The sequence below is a fragment of the Chenopodium album genome, chromosome 13, assembly GCF_948465745.1.
Source record: "Chenopodium album chromosome 13, dcCheAlbu1.1, whole genome shotgun sequence".
Classification (NCBI taxonomy): domain Eukaryota; kingdom Viridiplantae; phylum Streptophyta; class Magnoliopsida; order Caryophyllales; family Amaranthaceae; genus Chenopodium; species Chenopodium album.
The window spans coordinates 43,155,875-43,175,087 of NC_137846.1; the positions used below are offsets into that span (position 1 = coordinate 43,155,875).

At 35.8% G+C, this 19,213-nt stretch overlaps 2 protein-coding genes across 2 annotated transcripts; one reads left to right on the forward strand and one right to left on the reverse strand.

The window, feature by feature from the left end:
* Positions 1-1,744: 1,744 nt before the first annotated feature.
* On the forward strand, positions 1,745-9,910 carry LOC145576681 (uncharacterized). Its single transcript, XM_081634401.1, has 8 exons — positions 1,745-2,017; positions 5,246-5,301; positions 5,382-5,506; positions 6,545-6,704; positions 7,387-7,811; positions 8,508-9,020; positions 9,312-9,450; positions 9,535-9,910. The coding sequence occupies exons 1-8, from the start codon at positions 1,949-1,951 to the stop codon at positions 9,671-9,673; spliced, it is 1,626 nt and encodes a 541-aa protein (XP_081490527.1). The 5' UTR covers positions 1,745-1,948; the 3' UTR covers positions 9,674-9,910.
* Positions 9,911-16,401: 6,491 nt separating this feature from the next.
* Positions 16,402-17,133, reverse strand: LOC145575541 (uncharacterized). Its single transcript, XM_081633398.1, has 2 exons — positions 16,891-17,133; positions 16,402-16,800 (listed from the first exon to the last, which is right to left on the reverse strand). Exons 1-2 carry the CDS (start codon positions 17,131-17,133, stop codon positions 16,402-16,404), a joined length of 642 nt encoding a protein of 213 aa, XP_081489524.1.
* Positions 17,134-19,213: the final 2,080 nt, after the last annotated feature.

Genomic DNA, 19,213 nt, shown 5'->3' on the forward strand with positions numbered 1-19,213 from the left:
ATTATTTATGTGTGTTAATTACTCAGTACTATAAATACAAAATACAAGATTTCATATAATTATAATACACAAAAAAAAAAAAATTAAACTACCTAATATTAGACCTAGCAATCCTTAGCCGATCCGAATGACCCGACTTGAACAACCTAACTCGCGACCCGAAATCAGTGACCCAAAACTGACCCGAACCCAAATGTAGAGTTCACCCGATGCCCAAATGACCCGACCCGAAACCCGAAGTTAACCTGATCCGAAGTGACCCGATTTGATTGACTCGAACCAACACGACTCGAAAGTGACCCGACTCGAAATTACCCAACCCGAAGTGACCTGATATGAACTCACGTTTTGTTTTTTTAATTTTGCTGTTATTTTAAAGAAAATTATTTTAGTTTCTAATTATTATATTAAAGTTACTACTATTATTGAAATAAGAGGGAATTTTCCCATAATTTTTCAAGTCAATTTATTTTTGGTGACCCGACCTGAACTTGACCCGACTAGAACTAACCCAACCCGAACTAATCCAGCTCGAATTTGACCCGACCCGAAGTCAACTCGGAGTGTTGGCTCGAATTTAACCCGAAACTCGAATTAACTTGACCCGACCTGACCCAAATATTTGCTGATGCGAAAACGACTCGACCTGAACCCGTTTTCTAAGTCTACTTAATAGCAATATATATATTAATTAGGCTTTTTTTTACCAAATACCTCTGAGTTTTTCGTTAATTCACCATATACCCATGAAACTTTTGAAATTCATCATATACCTCCAAGTTTGACAACAATGTCACCCAATGTCCAAATGACTAACAGATGTCAACTCCATTAGTCATTAAGGGTTAGTTATGCCATGTGACATCATGCGATTGGTTCTTCTTTTAAATTTACTTAATCAATTATTAAAAATAAAAAAATTGAAAAAAATGTGAAATAATTTTAATATTTATTTAAAAAAATAATAAAGAAAACAAAAAAAATTGACAGCCACCCTCCTCCCCACGAACCACTGCCGCCTAGCCCTGGCCCCCACCTGCCGGCTTATTATTGTTATTATTATTAATTATTATTATTATATATTATTATTATTATTATAATTTTATATTTATATTATTATTGTTATTATTAATAATTCTTATTATCATTATTATATTAATTAATTTCATTGGTATAAGTATTATATTGATTATTAGATATATATTTTATTATATGATATTTTTTTTTAAAGATACTATAATGATAATTAGTATTATGTTATTCTTACATTAATAATTTTAATTATAAAACATTCTATTGTTCAAATTGGATCATGAACATACTATATTATGGAATATACTTTAAAATAGTATACCATATTAAGGAGTGAGTTACAAATTGATGAGTACTACAACAGAATCTAATTATCATTATTATTATTATGAAATTTATTACTACCTCCGTTAAATGTTATGTGCAATTTCGAAATATTTTATATTTCACAAATAATACCCTAAAGTTGCACATAACATTTAACAGAGGTACGAGTAGTATTTAATTTCAGTTCAGTTCAACAAATTTCAATTCAATTTAATTCAGCAAATTTCTATTCAATTCACTTAATTAGTTCAGCATATTTCAGTTCACTTTAGCATAACAAATTTCAATTCAGCAAATTTTAGTCCCAAAAAACAGGGCCTTAGTACTATAAATAGATCGATTTGAACTGAACCCCGTCCGATCCGATTAATCCGTAGTCATTCCGAATCATCGACTCCATCCAAATTCCCAACTCGTCCCTATAGAAAGAAGAGCTCCCCAATAAAGATAATGGCGGGAAAATTACTTTGCCCTACGCAATAATATTTGCCCTCTCCCAATATTCCCTCCCTCTAAAATTCTCTACTTCCTCTTCTTCGTTTTCTTCTCTCTCAATCTCTTTCTCTTTCTTACGTCTTCAGATCAAACAATGTCGGAAATCCAAACCCTAGATATCCTTGAAGAATTATCATCCCTCGTTTCTGACCGTCTTCAAGTGGTAATTTCTCTTTCTGTTTGCATTTATTGCCTTTAATTTTACCTATTTTTCGAGGAATTGATGATATATGATAAGTTTTTATTTGTTTCTGTCCTTTAAATTGATGATTTTTTTTCCAATTTATGTCGGACTAATTTGTGCAAGTCTTGTTGAATGTCATGATTTTTTAAGGGTTTTTAATTTTCTTGTTTTTGGTATTGATTTGGTGTTTTGTTGAATTGGATTTGAGATTTTCTTAATAAGGAATTGGTAGCAGTTAAGATGAGTTGTTTTTTGAGATTGTCGAAAGCCGAAAGATGAAGGTTTTCTTAGTTTTTGCTTCTGTGCTAGACTGCTAGTGAAATTTGAATTGTGATTATAAAGTTAAACTTTAATTCGATTCGATTTAGTGGGTTTGCTTTTGCTAATCAGTCAAACTGGGACTGTCATCTAATTGCTAATTAACATCAGGAGAATGTCAGGTTTGATAACCATTCCCCAAAGGAAGGGAAAGACTGGTGTAAACTATGAAGAGAGCATCGTAAATTTCTTTTCGGTTTTATGCATTTGAAACTTTTCTTGGGATTTTATTTGGAATAAGAAATGAAGAATGAATCTAGTATAATCTAGTCTCCGAACTAAGATTTAAGCTTATGAGGGCTACAAGTACAACCATTCAATTAACAGTGGTGTCCCTTGTAACATTGAGCTACTGAGGAATATTAAGTGACTCGAATATTTGATCCCACACCGCTCAATTGTTATTATAATTTTAACTAGAGCAACTTGAAGCTGGACTATGATTTATAAATATGACAAAAATGAGTTTTCCTCTTTGTGGAAGAGAAGATCTGGAAATCCTTAATGACTCTATTGTCTTGTTTGTTAGCTGGTACTAATGGTGGTAATGGGATATAATTTGGGAATGAAAGTAACATCGTTATATCCATGGTAATGCCATCTTATCCCCAAACATATGTCTTTCTTCCCTAAATTTTATTCCCACCCGATACCACTACCCTAAGGGTAATGGATGCTAATAAAGATTCATGAAGAAATTGAGATATTTGAGGTGAACTGACATTACCATGTGCCTTGTTGTATGCATTTATTATCGTATGCCAAACAAGTAGTATGTGCATTTGATAAGTTATTCTATGTGTAAACCATTAAACCCTAGATGCTTATTCTTCTCAAGGATCTGAACACTTGGCAGTTGGCACCAAAAAGTTTAAAATTTAGGTTGAGACGTTGATTACATACACTATTTTTTAGTCTGGGTTTTCTGTAGCATTTCTTGTACTTATTATAAAAAACAAATAATCTCCTATATTAAAATATGCTGCATCATTTGGATTGAGTTTTGTCAGTACTTGTGGTCGTTGTGGACTTATGGTTGATATTTTGCATTAGCATTAATGCATTATGTTTGAGAGAATTTTGCTAATGTATTGTACCACCTCTTGCACTGGTTGATTAAACATAGCATTATTGAACTTGTAATACATGTTAACTTTCACCTTTAGCTTGGAACTGTTTAAAACATTACATGATGGGTTAGGATTACGAAGGAAAGTAAGGTTAAATGTTTTAAAGCTTCAAAATGTAAATATGAAATATAGTAATTGATTACTATAATTTTAATACACAAAGGTTTGAATGTGTTTCAAATAACATGCATAAGAAAAGTTAGGGATAGAGGATGTATTGTCCTAATATTCTTAGACAATTTTTGGTTATGGGAAAACATAATTAATAATTAAGTTACAAGATTATACTTGTCACAGAATATTTGATGTTTTAAAATTTAAACTCTTTACTATATTATGTATTTGTTAATTTAAAAACAAGAAATTAGTAGAAAAGAGAATTATTGCTCTCACTCTCTTACTTGAATAACATGGGATCTAGATTTGGTATGTCCTGTGATAAAATTACTACTCTGTAGTCTATACATGTGCTTTTACTGTCCCTAGAAAACTTGTTGTGGCACTGAAGTAATATCGGAATATTAAGACACTATATATGAAGTAATATTGGGATGAGCAAGCTTGCAAATCATCTTAGAAGGAGAGAGTGGAAATTATTCAGTACCTGAAGTGTAACATGACAGTACAAATGCCATTAGCTTAAAGCAAGCTATTAACTGACAAAAGATACAAAGGAGTGAGGACACAAAAGCCTTATCTAAAGGCATTAATTACTTTGCCCTCCCACCTTCTAGGAAGGATTGAGAATAAAGGCTCTTCATGTGTTAAGGCTACATAACCAGCATATCTATCATAGCAGCTTTACATCTACTAACTACATGAAAAATAATCTTTCTGTAAACAATAGTATTTGGTATACAGCCCTCACCAAAAATGCTAGCATTTTTGTTAAGCTGAATGCGGCACATTGTTACAAAATAGTGTGAAGCTTGCTTCTGTCCGCAGATTTTCTGCATAACTTGAAGGCAAAGCTTTTCTCAGCATCAGAACTAACCACCGACCTCCCAATATTAAGCAAATTTAGTACCTGTTGCCATAAAAATCTGGAATAAGTGCAAGCAAAGAGCAAGTGGGCTGTCTATTTTATTGACTGCTAATGAGGAAATGGTGAGAGAGTGCATGGTAGAAATCAGGAGACGTTGGTGTAGGCAGTAGACCTTTAAAGAATTGCATGAAGCTTGGGTGTCCGGTCAAGTGAAGAAATATGCTAGTATATGTCCATTATGTCTTTTTTGTATCTTACTAACATTACTCATTGAATTATCCAAAATGCTGTTACAACTCTGCAGCTTTCAAAGCTGCTATTGTGCTAAGGAAAGAATTAAAAATTAGAAACTAAGAGCTTATGAGAATTTTTATTCCTTGTTGAGGGGAACTGGATTGGCATGATCAGTCTTGTAGAAAAGCTGATAGTGATGGGTAGTTGTCTTAATAGGCACATCAATATCAGCATCATCAATGCTTAATGCCTTTAAAGTGGTTTATTCTAATAGGCACATCAATATCAGCATCATCAATGCTTAATGCCTTTAAGTGTTTTATTCTTATGTCGACTATAGCTATTAGTGTTCCTTGTTCTGATGTCATTGAGGTAGCTCTTCATTATGGATTTCTTGTGTTTGACTAGATTAAGATTAATATTATTAATTTTAATGTAGTAACATGTCGCTGATGGTGGCATACATAATTATTCTTTGTAAAAAGTTGTGAGTTAAAGCATTTGAAATTTTGTGTGACTGACCATTGTTTCTTATTTCAGGTTTCTTATAAGTGGCTTAGCCGTAACTTTTTGGTGTCATCAAATGTTGCGAAAAAGTAAGTCTTCCTCATTGAAGAAATTGGGTTTGCATTCCTTTCTACTGCCGTGCTGATGTTTACCCTCTGAGTTTGTCTAGGTTGCTTCAGGAATTTGTGGAGAAAACTAAAGATGATTTAGAAGTCGTGTATACTGTAGCAGGATGGTTGAAGAAAGCTCCACCAACTTACCACATAAGACTTGTTCCACAGCCAAAACTTGAAGGTTGAAGCTTACAAATGAGATTTTAATAGCCATTTCAGCATTTATTTATCCATCTATTTATTTATTTATGTTTAATTAATTTAAAAATTAATTAATTTCTAATTGTGATAATTGGAGTGAAAAGCCACAAAGATTTTAGCTGTAGTATATCTGAAATGATCCTGATAGTGATGGTAGTCCTCTTGAATTCTACATAGCTTTTATTAATTTTTGTAAGAGACATGTGGTATTTGATCTAAATGGTCAACAATGTCGTCTTACTAGTCGTAAACTGAACAGAAATCACCCAACAGTCCTGGATTATTGGAGTTGAAAGCTACCTATGTCAGCTGTAATATGTCTGATGATCTTGATAGTGATGAGTAGTCATCTTTAGTCTCTTTATGATTGTTACAAAGCCTTTTTTTCTAATATATATATATATATATATAGACACCTGGTATGTGATCTGAATGATCTACAATGTCGTCTGACTAGTTGGGAACTAGCCAGAAATCACCCAACAATCCTAGATAATTGGAGTTAAAATTCTTAAAAACTACCTAGATTCTAGTTGTAATATGTCATAGATATCCCGATGGTGATGGGTTTTCCATTTTATGATTGTTGCGAAGCCTTATTTAAATAAACAAATAAAATCTTAAGGAGACCTTTGGTACTTGATCTGAATGGTCAGCTATTGAGTCGATGAGCCTTTGTAACTTCGTCCTGAAACTTAATCTCAAAGAGACTAAATCTTTTTGTGGACTGTGGACCTTGTTGTGCTATATAGTGCTATGTAAGTTTGATTCTGTTTTAAAAGTGAAAGTAGATTGTTATGAGTTTCTTTTGTTTCTTAAACCTACTATACCATATCACTAATTCTGTGCTACCTTTGAGGCTTCTCCCTCCCTACTATATGTGAGGTGGTATCCTTAAGAACTGTAATTTAAGAGCTATAAATTGATTTGCAATTAAAATTTAGCGGACAGTTCAATAACAGTTGTCTATGTCAACAGAATGATTAAATTATTCAAGAATCTTAAATGAATTGTGCAGAAGCTAAGCATGATTTTGATGTTAATTGCTCCGTCCAAGTCTATAGTGTACAATCTTGTATCCCAAAAGATCCAGCTGCTATTTGGAATGCTGAGTATATTCAAGCTGAAGAGCTTTTTAAGCAACCTGTCACAGTAGATAATTGTCTCAGAGATAATAGGTAATTTCTTACCTAGCTATTTCCAACTTTATTTAACAAATAATTTTATATTTGTTTATGGATGTGCTAATTCTTTGTTCCTTTCAATCTATATTGAAATGTGGTGTCTTTTGGGTGACTGTCTAGACATGCATACTCATGAGCTAATTTTTTAGAATATATTGTGATGGGAAGGTTGCTTTATTCACCCTCTGTATACTATGGATCTCAGTAGGCTCTGGATAACTTTGCTTTTGGGAAGGATGACTGAGCCTGTTGCTATTTTTTATGATTCAAGATTCTGTTAATAGTTTTAAAGTTTAACCAAAACAAATATTACTCCCTCCCATGTGTTCAGGACTCCAGGCAAACTTAAAGGAAGCAGAAAATCCACTGCACTTTGATGAGCTTGAGTTTTTTAAATAACTTCCTGTGAATTCTCTGCTTGTAAATATGTCCTTTTACTCAGGAAGCTTTATATAAAGAGAACAATGAACTGAAAAACTTAATTAAAGTTGGCCAACTTCTGTATTTCTGTAGCTTGTCGAAGGGCACACCCATCTTCCAAACATTTTCTAGTTGTATGCTTAGTTTTATTTTATTTTTTATTTTTTTGGCAAGAAGTCTTCGGGATTAGTCCTCAGGGAGAGAATTTGCTTTTGCAACTTCTGGATAGCTGAAGTTCTTAATTATTGTGATTCAGGTTCTGTGGGGTCTCAAATTCCTTGGTTAAGCGTAATGCTGAGGGAGCACCTGCAGCAATTACAGTGCCCCAAACTAAAGGTGTAGGGATTCCTGGCCAGGCTGTTGGCAGTTCTGTTAATCAAATAGGTTCTTCTTTGCAACCTCAGCAAAAAAAATTGGAGCAAGCTAGCCCAAAAATAGCTCTACAGGCTTCCAACGTGACTACTCCCAAAATAGAATCCGATAGAACTGGTACTTGTGATATCCAAAACAAGGAGTTAGATAAGGATAAAACATCTCTTCCGGTAAAGAAGAAAGGTCAGACCGACAAGAGTTCAGCAGGAACTAAAAGCTCTTTAGCAAACTTATGGGGTCGTGCGTCATCAAAATCCAAATCCACTAACTCTTCCGTAGAAGAAAAATGTCATGCTTCCAAGCCAAATGGTAAGTGTCAAAACCTATTAATATGGAGTATTTCTTATACGGAGTATTGCTTATTAAAGCCAGTGCTACTGTGCTAGTCATATGTAACTTTGAGAATTTGTTAATTTAGACTTGTATCTAAGTTGCTCTTTCACTCTTTCTCTTTCAGAATCATGTGGTCCATGTTTAATATTCAGAGATGCCTACTATAAGAAGTTAAGATTTCGAATAATTATATTTGATGTTTGATCTCATTCCTCATATGGCTGTGCTTTGGAGTTCTTCTAACCCTGAAGTTAGTGAACTTTTGACAATGAGATATGATAGAACTTACCTTAGGTCTGGAGTCCTAGTTCTGAAACATATATGATATTATGCAATAGGATTCATAATAAACTTCACAGGAAAACTGGAACCTTAAGTTGTCATGTCTACTGTTTTATTATGTATGGAGTATGTTTATTTTGGTTAATGCCGACAATTATGGAACCTTGCCACCAAAATGTACCATCTGACAATAAGCACACCATCGTCAGTCTATGAAGCGTACCAGATTGGTGTTTAGGACTTTTGGTCCTATTTCATTTGAAATATCAAATACATGCGTATGGGTGGGCACATGTATAACTAGATAGATGGATAGATAAACAGACAAATGCATTTATGTATGTGTATAGATGTTAGTGCTATAACTTTTTGACTATCGTACTTGGGCAGGTGTTTTAGATAGTGCAGATGCTCAAATTAGTGCTCGTGAAAATTTAGAGGCTGCAAGTAGTGATGATGAATCAAATGTCAATTTCAAGAGAGCTTCCAATGACGGTGGCAAGAAGAGAAGGGTAGTACTTGATGACTCAGATGAAGAGGATTTTGAAACTGCTGTTAATCTGGGGTCGCCTGATGTTCAAAGTACAAAATCATCTCAAGACTCGAAGCAAAAGAGTAGAACATCAGACAAAGAGAAAAGCGTATTGAATTTTGACAAGCAGGATGAATGCAAACCAGTAGTTAAGGAAGAGAAAGAAGTAGATGATGCTGGCCATTATGCTAAAGAAGAATTTTCAGCTCTTTACATGGGCAAGAATGTAAGGAATGCTGATTCTGAAAAAGTCCATGGTAAAACCCCTGACATTGACATGAGTAGTAAGAATGAAGCACCAGAGGCTGCTCCATGCTCGCCTAAAAGAAGAAAAGTACTGAAGACACACATTGATGAACGTGGGAGAGAAGGTACTGCTTTTATACCGTATTGTTGTGTCTTGTTAATGTTTCTTGTGCATTTTATTTTATGGATTTCCCTTTTTCTAGTTTACTGTCTTGTGTTTGCTGTGGACTTTGTTTGCTTGTATTGGTTTAGATTTAATGGGGATTTCTCATTGCTTTAATGTTTTGATTTTATTTACGGAGCAAATCCAGGATTTATATTTGAGAAATAGGGTTCGTGTGGTTTTAACTTTCAAAATTTGTCCATCATTCTCTCTGGCTGTGTAATTGATTATTTGGTCTTGGTTTTGTTGATAGTCACGGAGGTGGTATGGGAAGGTGAAGAGGTAGGCACGAAAGAGACAACTGCAAGTAAGAATAACACTGACAGTGTGAAAAATTCTAATGGTCACAATGGGAAGGCTGAAGAGAACGGTCCTGCTAACCCTGTGAACAGGTTATTATTATCATATTTACAACATTAGAATCATTGTCTTGTTACGAGCTCATTTACAGTAACATTTATATTGTTTTGGTTCAGGGCTACCACTATAAAGAAGTCTCCAGCGGTTGGAAGCACAGCGCCTTCCCATACAACAGGAAAAGCTGGCGGTAAGAAAGGAGCAAATGCAAAGGATCCAAAGCAAGGCAATATATTATCATTCTTCAAGAGAAAATGACTTGAGGTGTAAAATGATATTGATGTTTGCCATTAGATTTAGTAATGTAATTATATTTTGCTGTAATTTCAAGAGTAGACAGCATTGAGCACATAATCCATTTTAGTTTATTAGCCATTTATGGTCATGCCTCTGTTACTTAATTGTTATTAAAGGGTTGCCTACTTGCCTTCATTTGATCTTTCAAAGTCATGTCATGTTGTGAAAACTCTGTAATACCATAACAAAGGTTCAAATGCACTCGTTATGTATTTTTATTTTTTTTACAGCAACACTTTCATAAATGACTAATACCCCAAATACCATGTGTTTGGTTAAGAATTTTGTAAATTTAAAATTCATACGTAGTATTTCAAACCCTCAAGGGGTTTAGAAATTCAAGGGGAGGTAGGATACTCTCATGTCAGTCTTTTAGTGTTGGGGTTTAGAATTTCGAAGGGGGGTAGGATACTCTCATGCCGCCAGTCCTTTAGAGGAATCAATAGTAGAGAGTACCTTAAATAGGGGTTCTTAATCTATTTCCTATGCTACATCATCAACTCTTACTATGAGTCACCCTTCATATAACTAAAGAAATGTACTAGCTCGGCCTCTTACCAAGAGTTAGGGCATGTTCTCTTACGTTGAAATTCAGTTCAGTTCAGCTGAGTTCAGTTCAGTTCAGTTCAGCTCAATTCAGTTCAGTTCAATTCAGTTCAGTTCAGTTCAGCTCCTAATTTCCTTCTCTTATAAAATATTCATTTCAGTTCAGTTCAGCTGAGTTCAGTTCAGTTCAGTTCAGCTGAGTTCAGTCAATGAGAACAGGCCCTTACTTTTGCAGGTTTTGTATAGCTTTTCAATTTTCAATTGTATATACAATCATATGCAAAAAGCAGCAATAGTAGTACTAGACTACTAGTTTATGTCCTTTTATATTTTGTTAGCATAGCTCTTATTTACTAGATTTGTCTCTCTTATTTTAGAAACACCAATTGCAAACTCCAAACTAGAAACTCCCATTTTTAACCTAAAGAGCTAGCTCTTAAATTTTCTCTCTTCTTAAGAACCACCGAGAAACCCCCATTATTGATGCATTATGGTATCAAAATAAAAGAAATACTTCATAATATTTACCAAACATATGGTATTAAGTATTAAGGTCCAAACTCATACCACCATAATTTCATTATTAATTTCAACCTCATATCTTTTTATCAATTAAACAATGCCTTATTAAAAAGACAAGTTCCAAACTCATACTAGGGGTGGCAATTCGGGTCAACGGGTCGGATTCTGGTCAGATTTCGGGTCAATTTCGAATTATGCTTAGAAACTATCAAAAATAGTTTAAAACTTAATATTATTATGAAATGTGAAATTTGGGTGAAATCGAGTCGAATTCGGATTGTTCGGGTTCGAGTCGAGTCGGGTCGAGTTCGGATTTCTCTCAATAACTTCGGGTCAGGTTCGGGTCGGGTTATCAGGTCGGGTCAAGGATTGTCAGCCCAAACTCATACTTCCTTTGTCCCTTTATTTTTGCCCCATTTGACTTTGTGTTGTCTCCAAGACACTTGTTAAAACGTTTATATCTCTATTTTCATATGCGTAAAAAATATAAAAAGTTGATATTAATTAAATTTAGGAAATTTTGGATTTTTATTAACACCAGCAAAAAACCCGAAAATGGTTTTTAACACTCCTAAAAAAAATATTTTAACATTAGAATTTTTTTTTAAAACAATGGATTTTATAACCAATTAACGATCTTTGTCCAAAATTCCGTTAAGTAGGCTCCACAGTGACATGTGTCACCATTTTATTTTTATTTTTTTTAAAAAAATAAAATTCCTAAATCTACCCAGCCACCCCAGCTCCACTACCGCCCACCGCCCCACCACTGCCACCTTCACCTAACGCAGCCATCGGCCGACGCCGGCGCATCCCTTCCCCCTCCCTTACCCGACCCACTCGAATCCTCCCCCTCCCTTACCCGACCCACTCGAACCATCCCCCTCCCTTTCCCACAGTCCTAATCCGTCCCAAAACCACTTAACCATTAATGGCTGAAACCCTAATCCGCAACCCTTCCCCAAGACGGCCAAGAATTCGGCCATTAATGGTTGAAATCGACCGGTTTTGGGGCTAAGTGGCCATAACCGGCCGCTTTCAGCCATCAATGGCCGAATTCGTGGTCGTTTTTAGGGAACGACAGCTGTAGTTAAAGGTTTTGGGGTGGTTTAAGGCTGTGGGAAAAGGGAGGGGTGGGTTCAAGTCGGTCGGCAAGGAAGGGGGAAGGGGAGGTGATGCGCCAGTGGCTAGGTAGTTTTAGGTTTTTTAAAAAAAATTTTAATATTTTTGTTATGTTTTTTTTTGGCCAAAAATAACACGTGGCTTTATGGTTCCACTTAACAGATTCTTGAACGGAACCAGTTAAGTGGTGGTAAAATCAAATTTGTTAAAAAAGTTTTGGTTTTAAAATAATTTTTTAATATTTTTTTTTTTAGGGTTTAAAAATCATTTTCATTTCCTGGTGTTGAAATCTATAATTTCCTTCAATTTACAATGAGATAAACAAAATGATATCCCACATGATTATATTTCCTTTTGTAGATTAACGGGAATTTATAGTCAAAGTTTATAAAATTTGACCCATTTTTTAATAATGGGGCATAAAAATAGGGACGAAGGGGGTATCATATTAGTTTCATTCTTGATTCCAAACTTATATAAGAAGAAAGCTCCAGTTTATCTCTTTAAAAAATAAAGGAAAAAGATATATGCAGCCCTTATATAAAAAGTTTAAAATGGAAGGAATTGACAATAAATAAACATTTACTACACCGATTTACTCGTGAATTGTCTATAAATTCCCAACTTAATACTAAAAAAGGAAGTATATTAAATGTTTATATGCAACATCTAGGGCTGCATATAACATTACCCAAAAATAAAATACATTTATTAAGTGGTAAAATTGTAAATAAATTAACAATTTTGTCCAATCAATTTACCCCCTAAAAGTTATCAAGGTTTCTTACATTGTACCATTGTGTTAATCGGTTTTCTGCATTGTATGATTGTACCTCTTTATGAAAGTTCCATGCCGTACCCTTCTATGAGTATTAAATATGCCCTCGTTGTAAACCAGGTGTTAGCAATCCAGTTATAATTTTCTAATATCAATAACTTTCTATGTTATATATATGTCCATGTGATTCGTTGCTTTCGAAGATGTACCCTTTTAAATTAATGAAATCAAGGTACAAGAAGAGAAAAATCCAAAATTGTTTTGAACTATATTACCATTTTAGGGTCACACCTTACTTTTCATTAACCAATACCATCACTAAAATGGTAAAATATGAAGTACTCTCTTTGTTTTTCTCTAATTACTTCCTTTTGCGGTGGTTTATATCAAGTGTGTTGTTAAATTTAAGATTGATTGGAGAAAACGGCTTAGGTCTTATTGAATAATCACAACAAATTATATACAATACAAGGAAATCTAACTTGGCTAAAACTGCTAAAGATATACATGATAAATATACAATAATATTAACATAAACCAACCGACTTCTAATAACTTTTATCAATGTGGGACACTTACATATATTAGTAGTAAGATATATTTCAACACACTCCTTCACATGTAAAGTTTCTTTGACTCAATTGTTTAGGTCGAAATCTGATTGCTAGATTCGACCAGGTTAGGACAACAGCTAGATTAATAAGTATGCAAATGATAGTGTAGGTTCAATGAATGAGGGTGAATAACTACGAAAGATGAACAAAGGGGAAAGGGAAGAAGAGACACAAGATGATGATGCAGAAGACCCCAGAAATAAGGGTAAAAACTGCAAGTGGCGCTGAGTCCACCAATCTACTAGTTTGAGAATTAAGTACAGGTACAACACATGTTGTTTTTTGACCGAGAACAAACCTGTAATTTAGTGCTAATTACTAACTGCTATAGAATATAATGTCTAGGGCTCGTATCTTGTGTTTTTACAGTGGTTTTTTTATCCTAGTTATAATAGGAGAGCCTTTTGAAGTCTTGTAACAGCTTCGTTGATGATTCCTTGAAAGTAGGAGTTAGCTGCCGGGTTCAGCTCCGAGATTCATGCCACATTCTTCATGCTCTTACCCATTATCCTTTGACTTGATTAAAGATGGGCACGGGCTGTGCCGGCACGCGGGCGGCACGGGCCCGGCACGATTCCGGCACGGCACGGCGGCCCACTTGTGGGTCGTGCCGTGAACAAAAATCTGGGAATCGGCACAGGAACGGCACGAGGCACGGCGGGCGGCATGGTGGCCGGCCCGTGGGTCGACACGCCGGCACGGCACGTGGCACGAGGGCACGGCTGGGCACGGTCCGGCACGACACTCATAATTTTTTTTTTTATTATATGTATTGTTGTTTTTTTGCTAAATTAATAGAATTATTTATATAAACTTAAACATAATTAGATAAATAATTTATATAACCTTAATTAAAATAAAGTTGTTCAAAACAAAATATATTAACATTAACATAAACATAAATTAATAACATTATTTAAATAAAATTAAGTTGTACTAAAATATATATATATATATATATATATATATATATATATATATATATATATATATATATATATATATATATATATATATATACTCCCTCCGTTACGAGTTACTCGCTATATACTCCCTCCGTTACGAGTTACTCGCAACAATTTTCATTTTTAGCCGTTACACATTACTTGCAACAATTTTTTTTCTTCCTTTTTTAGTAAGTTTTTAAGGGTAAAATGACAATTTTACCCTTACTTTTTTTTTAAGTGAGTTTAATTATTAACAAACCACTTCACTTAACTTCTAATCAATTTAACATAACATTAACCTAACCTAACCATTCCCACCAAAAACTTACCCCATTCCATCTAAATTCAACAGAATTCTTTCATCTCCTCAACTACCCAATTGAATGTTCTTCATTCAATTCACCTCGATCATGCTGCCCAGAATTCTTAGATTCTGGAGAATTCTCCAGTTGCTCTTCATAAACCCTAGATCTCCTCCTCCAATCTTCTTTCTCTCTCCCTTCGTTCTCTGTTCTCTCTCTTCAATTTTCTCTCTGAAACCCTAAATTTAGATCCTTGCTTATTCTGGAAATATGAGTCCCAAAAAAAACAAAAAACAATGTGTAAAACCATCTGAGAAGGACGATCAATCCACTATGTACATTGCTAGGCGTGGATCTTGAGTGATGAAACCTGTTCAGAGGTGTTTTGCTTCCTTTTCGAGGTACTCCGGTGGGAAAATTGGGGCTAAGTTGTACTTTTCAACTAGTGACGAAGAGGAGCCAGAGAATGTTGCAGGTCCACCCAAGACGGTGGCTGTTGAGGCGGCGCTTGTGCCGGATCTGACGGTTTCCGCTAAGAAAACTGTTGGAGGGGAGGTCGGGGTGAAAGAGTCCCCTAAAATAAGTGCCCAAGAGAAGGATGAGACGCCTAAGGAAGCTTTGGCAAAGGAGGGGTCTCCTAGGGGCCACAAACGCCGATCTGTGTGGCTGGACGACTACAGTGACTGGGATCCATGTTACCTGGCCTATCTCAGGAAGCATTACCCTGATGACTTCCCCCCTGATCTTTGATCTTGCAGCGTAATTATGACTAAACCCTAATTCCTTTAATTTTTTGGTATTTCCTATAATTATTGGGTCTTTGTTCTTGAATCTGAGTCCCTGTTGATACTTTGTGTTGGTTTGAGTATGAATAATCTGGGTTAATTTGTTGTTGATGCATATCACGTGGGTTCTTACATGTGAGTCCCTGTTGCTACTTTGTTGTTGATGCTTATACTGTGACTGGTTTTGTGTATGATGAATTTGGTTTAATTTGTTGTTGTATGGTAAGCATGGTGATGATGTTTTACTGTATGGGTTGTACACTGATGCATATTGGGGGTGTTAAACTGTATGGATGATGAGCATGTTTCTGGTATTGGATGTCCTTGGAATACTCTGATTGTTACTGTGTTTGTGTTGCTGCCATGGAGTCCCATGTGACAGTTCTGTATGTCTGGCCCCTGTCCTGTTTCATTCATGTGTACCTACTGAATTAATTAATAGCTCATGCTTCTCTATTTGATGTATTTAGTTCCGTTTGATGAATATATAGTGGAGGCTTTTAGTCCCAGTTGTTGACTGCATACTTGAGGCAAAGAGTCCCTGTTGTTGCTTGTATTGTGAGTCATTGAGTCCCCCCTCTAAGTAATGGGTCTTTCTTGTTCCAAGTGATGAAGGGACTCTTCTGACACTATCCCCCACATAAAGGATGCTCCAACAAATTCTTTCAGAATTTGTTGTTGAGGTGCCTTTGTTTGGAGGGTTTATTGTGTTGATAAAACAGCCCATCTGATGGACCTATGGCATTGTTAACATGTCCGACCAACAGAGCATTCCTTGGTGTTAATTGTTTCTATTCATTGTCAAAAAATTGTCATGTTTACATAATTCTTACTACATGTACACTTGTTAGTTATGACTGCCTCACTAATATACCTATGCTATTTGTCAAAATACACATAACCATTACAAAAACAAACAAAACCTAGTTTTAGTCTTAATGGTTATATGTGGCAGTCCATGATCTTCTAATCTTCTTCATTCAGTCTTCATATCCAAAAACTTCTGTCTTGCATCTTCAAAAAGTTGTTTGCTACCATTATTTTCTTCAAAAGGTTGTATGCTTACATGATGCTTAGTCTGCATCCACTTCCATGTCTTGTGTCTCTGGTTGAGGGCCTGTTGTAGGAACAAACAATGTGTTGAGGTAGTTCACTGTTTCTGCTATGAGTTCCCTGTTTACCTTCAATATGTCTTCCAAGGTGCCTTCTCTTGCTTGTCTTGCCTTTGCCATGTGGGGTGGGTTGAAGTTATTCCCACCCTTTTTCTCCAGTATTTTTATCATGCATGATTGAAGAGTGATCCATGTGTACCTGTTTAGTGTAGGATCAAAAATCTGAAATGCCTCTGCCACTTTCTCAATCAGTTCATCCACATTAGTGGGGAAAGATTGATATTGGATGGACTGTATAACCTTAAATAAACCAAGGTCCAAAACATTGAGGTCTGGGGATTGGGCAGGTTGGAAAACAAACTGAATGTTAAAACCATTACCTTGTGTGGCTGGCAAAAATTCAGCATCTGTGGGTAGTTGATGGGGCCTTGCATTGTCCCACTAAATAACTATATTCTTTGATAACTGTTGTGGCCATTCAGTATGAGTAGTTGGAATGATTTTGTTCATAATCATGTCTCTGATTGCTTCTCTGTTGACATTCTGAATGACTTTTGTTTCCACTGTGCCTGCCTCTCTATTTTTGCTTTTTTTCTTTGCCCTTTCATATTTCACAAAAGGGAATAGCCCATACTTCCCTGAGTGAAGTAGAGTCCCATCCTCGCCATAAAGAGGCTTCCCTATCATCCCCATGAACATTGCCTTCAATTTGAACCTCTTTGATTGTTGTGCTCTGTATGGTACGTCTTCATTTGGTGTTAGATAAAAGGTCCTTGTCTCTGGATTCAAGTAGAACCACTTTTCATAATGTGGATTTGATGTTGCATGTCCATAAATGTTGGATCCCCTTCAGTTGGTACTGGATTAATTTGCTGCAACACCCATTTAAACCTTGCTACTTTGTGATTGTCACTTAAAGTTGGGTGATTTGTTGCTGTGACTACCCTTAGTCTGCCATTTTTCTTTAATCTGTGTATCACCACATGATTGACATTAAGTGCTGCACCATAGCTCCTGTTTGTGGTCCTCTTGTAAAGTGGCACAGACTTAAGCCAGTCATCAGAGTATTCCTTAGGCTTGGGACCAGTCTTGCCTAATTTCTTGCTCCTGACATCTACAACATCTCCTAATTCAATGTGTCTCTTAATTTCTTTGAACCATCTGCTTGTTGTTGATCTGTGTACTCCATGTTTTCTTGCCAATGAGGACAGCAGGCCTCTTGGAAGATAGTCCCCATCCATGTTCAGCAGGATGTCATCTACTATTTGCCTCTTTTCATTGATTTTGAGTTCTCTGTTTTGCCTTGCATTCTGTGGTTGTTGATTTTGACCATCTGGCTCTGAATCTGAGTCCCCTGTTTCTGTTGATTGTGTCTCTTGCTGAGTACTTGCTTCACTGCTGCCTGACAGTGATTCTGGACTGTTGGATTCATTACTCATTTCTGTATTGTGCTGCATTTCTGTTCTGCTCCATGAGCAGTTGGCTGATGTTGTAAATTCATCAAATTCGTCTTCCATGAGTCCCTTTTTTTTCAGATGTGTTGGTAGGTGATGAAATGGAGTTGTTCTGCCTTTTTTTGGGAGCTTACAATGGAGCCTAATTCTGTACAAAGGACTAATGCTGCTACTAACTCAACAATTAGGAATTAGGACTAATTTTAGTTGAAGATGGTTTTTGTAATTTGCAAACAATGACAACTTTTGTCTTGTAATCTAACTTTGAATTCTGGTTTCCCTCCCCCCCCCCCCCACCCCCAATCCCAAATAGTGTCGGTGATGATAATTGGCAAATAAATGAAACAGGTACTCCCTTTAAATAAGGGGCTTTTGGTATTGAAATTTGGCTTGAGCCAAAAAATTAAATTAAATTTGAAATGATTTCAAACTTTTCATGAAAAGTTTTGAGGGAAATAAATTGGGGGGTAAAATAAACCCCTCTAACTTGCTGCCAGCCAAAAAGGGAGGGAAAAAGAAAGGGAAAAATAAAAAGTCACATGGGTCTCCCATCAAATTGGGACCACTTATTTTCCCACCCTTTTTAACTCACCTAATTACATACCCTTACTCTTTAATACACCCCCTTAAAAGTTTTACATTGGAGTCCGCAAACTCTCCCTTTGTTGCGAGTAACTCGTAACGGAGGGAGTATATTGTTTTTAATTTACATTTTTTATATATAAAAAAAATAAAAAATAAAAAATAAAAAATAAATTGGCACGGTCAAACCCGCGGCCCGGCACGGCCCGCCAGGCACGTGGGCTGTGCCGTGCCGTGGGCTAGGGTGTGCTAAATTTAGGCACGACACGCCCACCACCGCGGCACGGCCTGCGGTGGCACGGCACGGCCTGTTGCCCATCTTTAGACTTGATCTTTGCCAATGGTTAGTTGGAGAGTGGTGGGAGTGTCCTCCGTGAAAATAGGAAAAGTAGTTTGGCTTTTTGATTTGGTTTTCAACGAATGTGGACTGATTTGTGCAGCAGATACAATTAACATTTCCAATTGACTTATTTCTGGTGGGAAATATCCCTTCCTTAATCGTAGGAAAACTTATAACAATTTTGACTTGTTCAAACTTGGATCCTCTTAGAATATTACTTGGAAATATCTTTGTTTAACTTCATTTAATACCTGGAACCAGGTAGCTGATCACGTAGCAATCTATAACCTGCAATTTAGCAACCTGCGGACATCTGAACCTGTAGTGAAAATTTAGGCACAACATTAATAATCACATGGTCCAATTCAATTTGACCTAGAATGCTTAATATTATTAA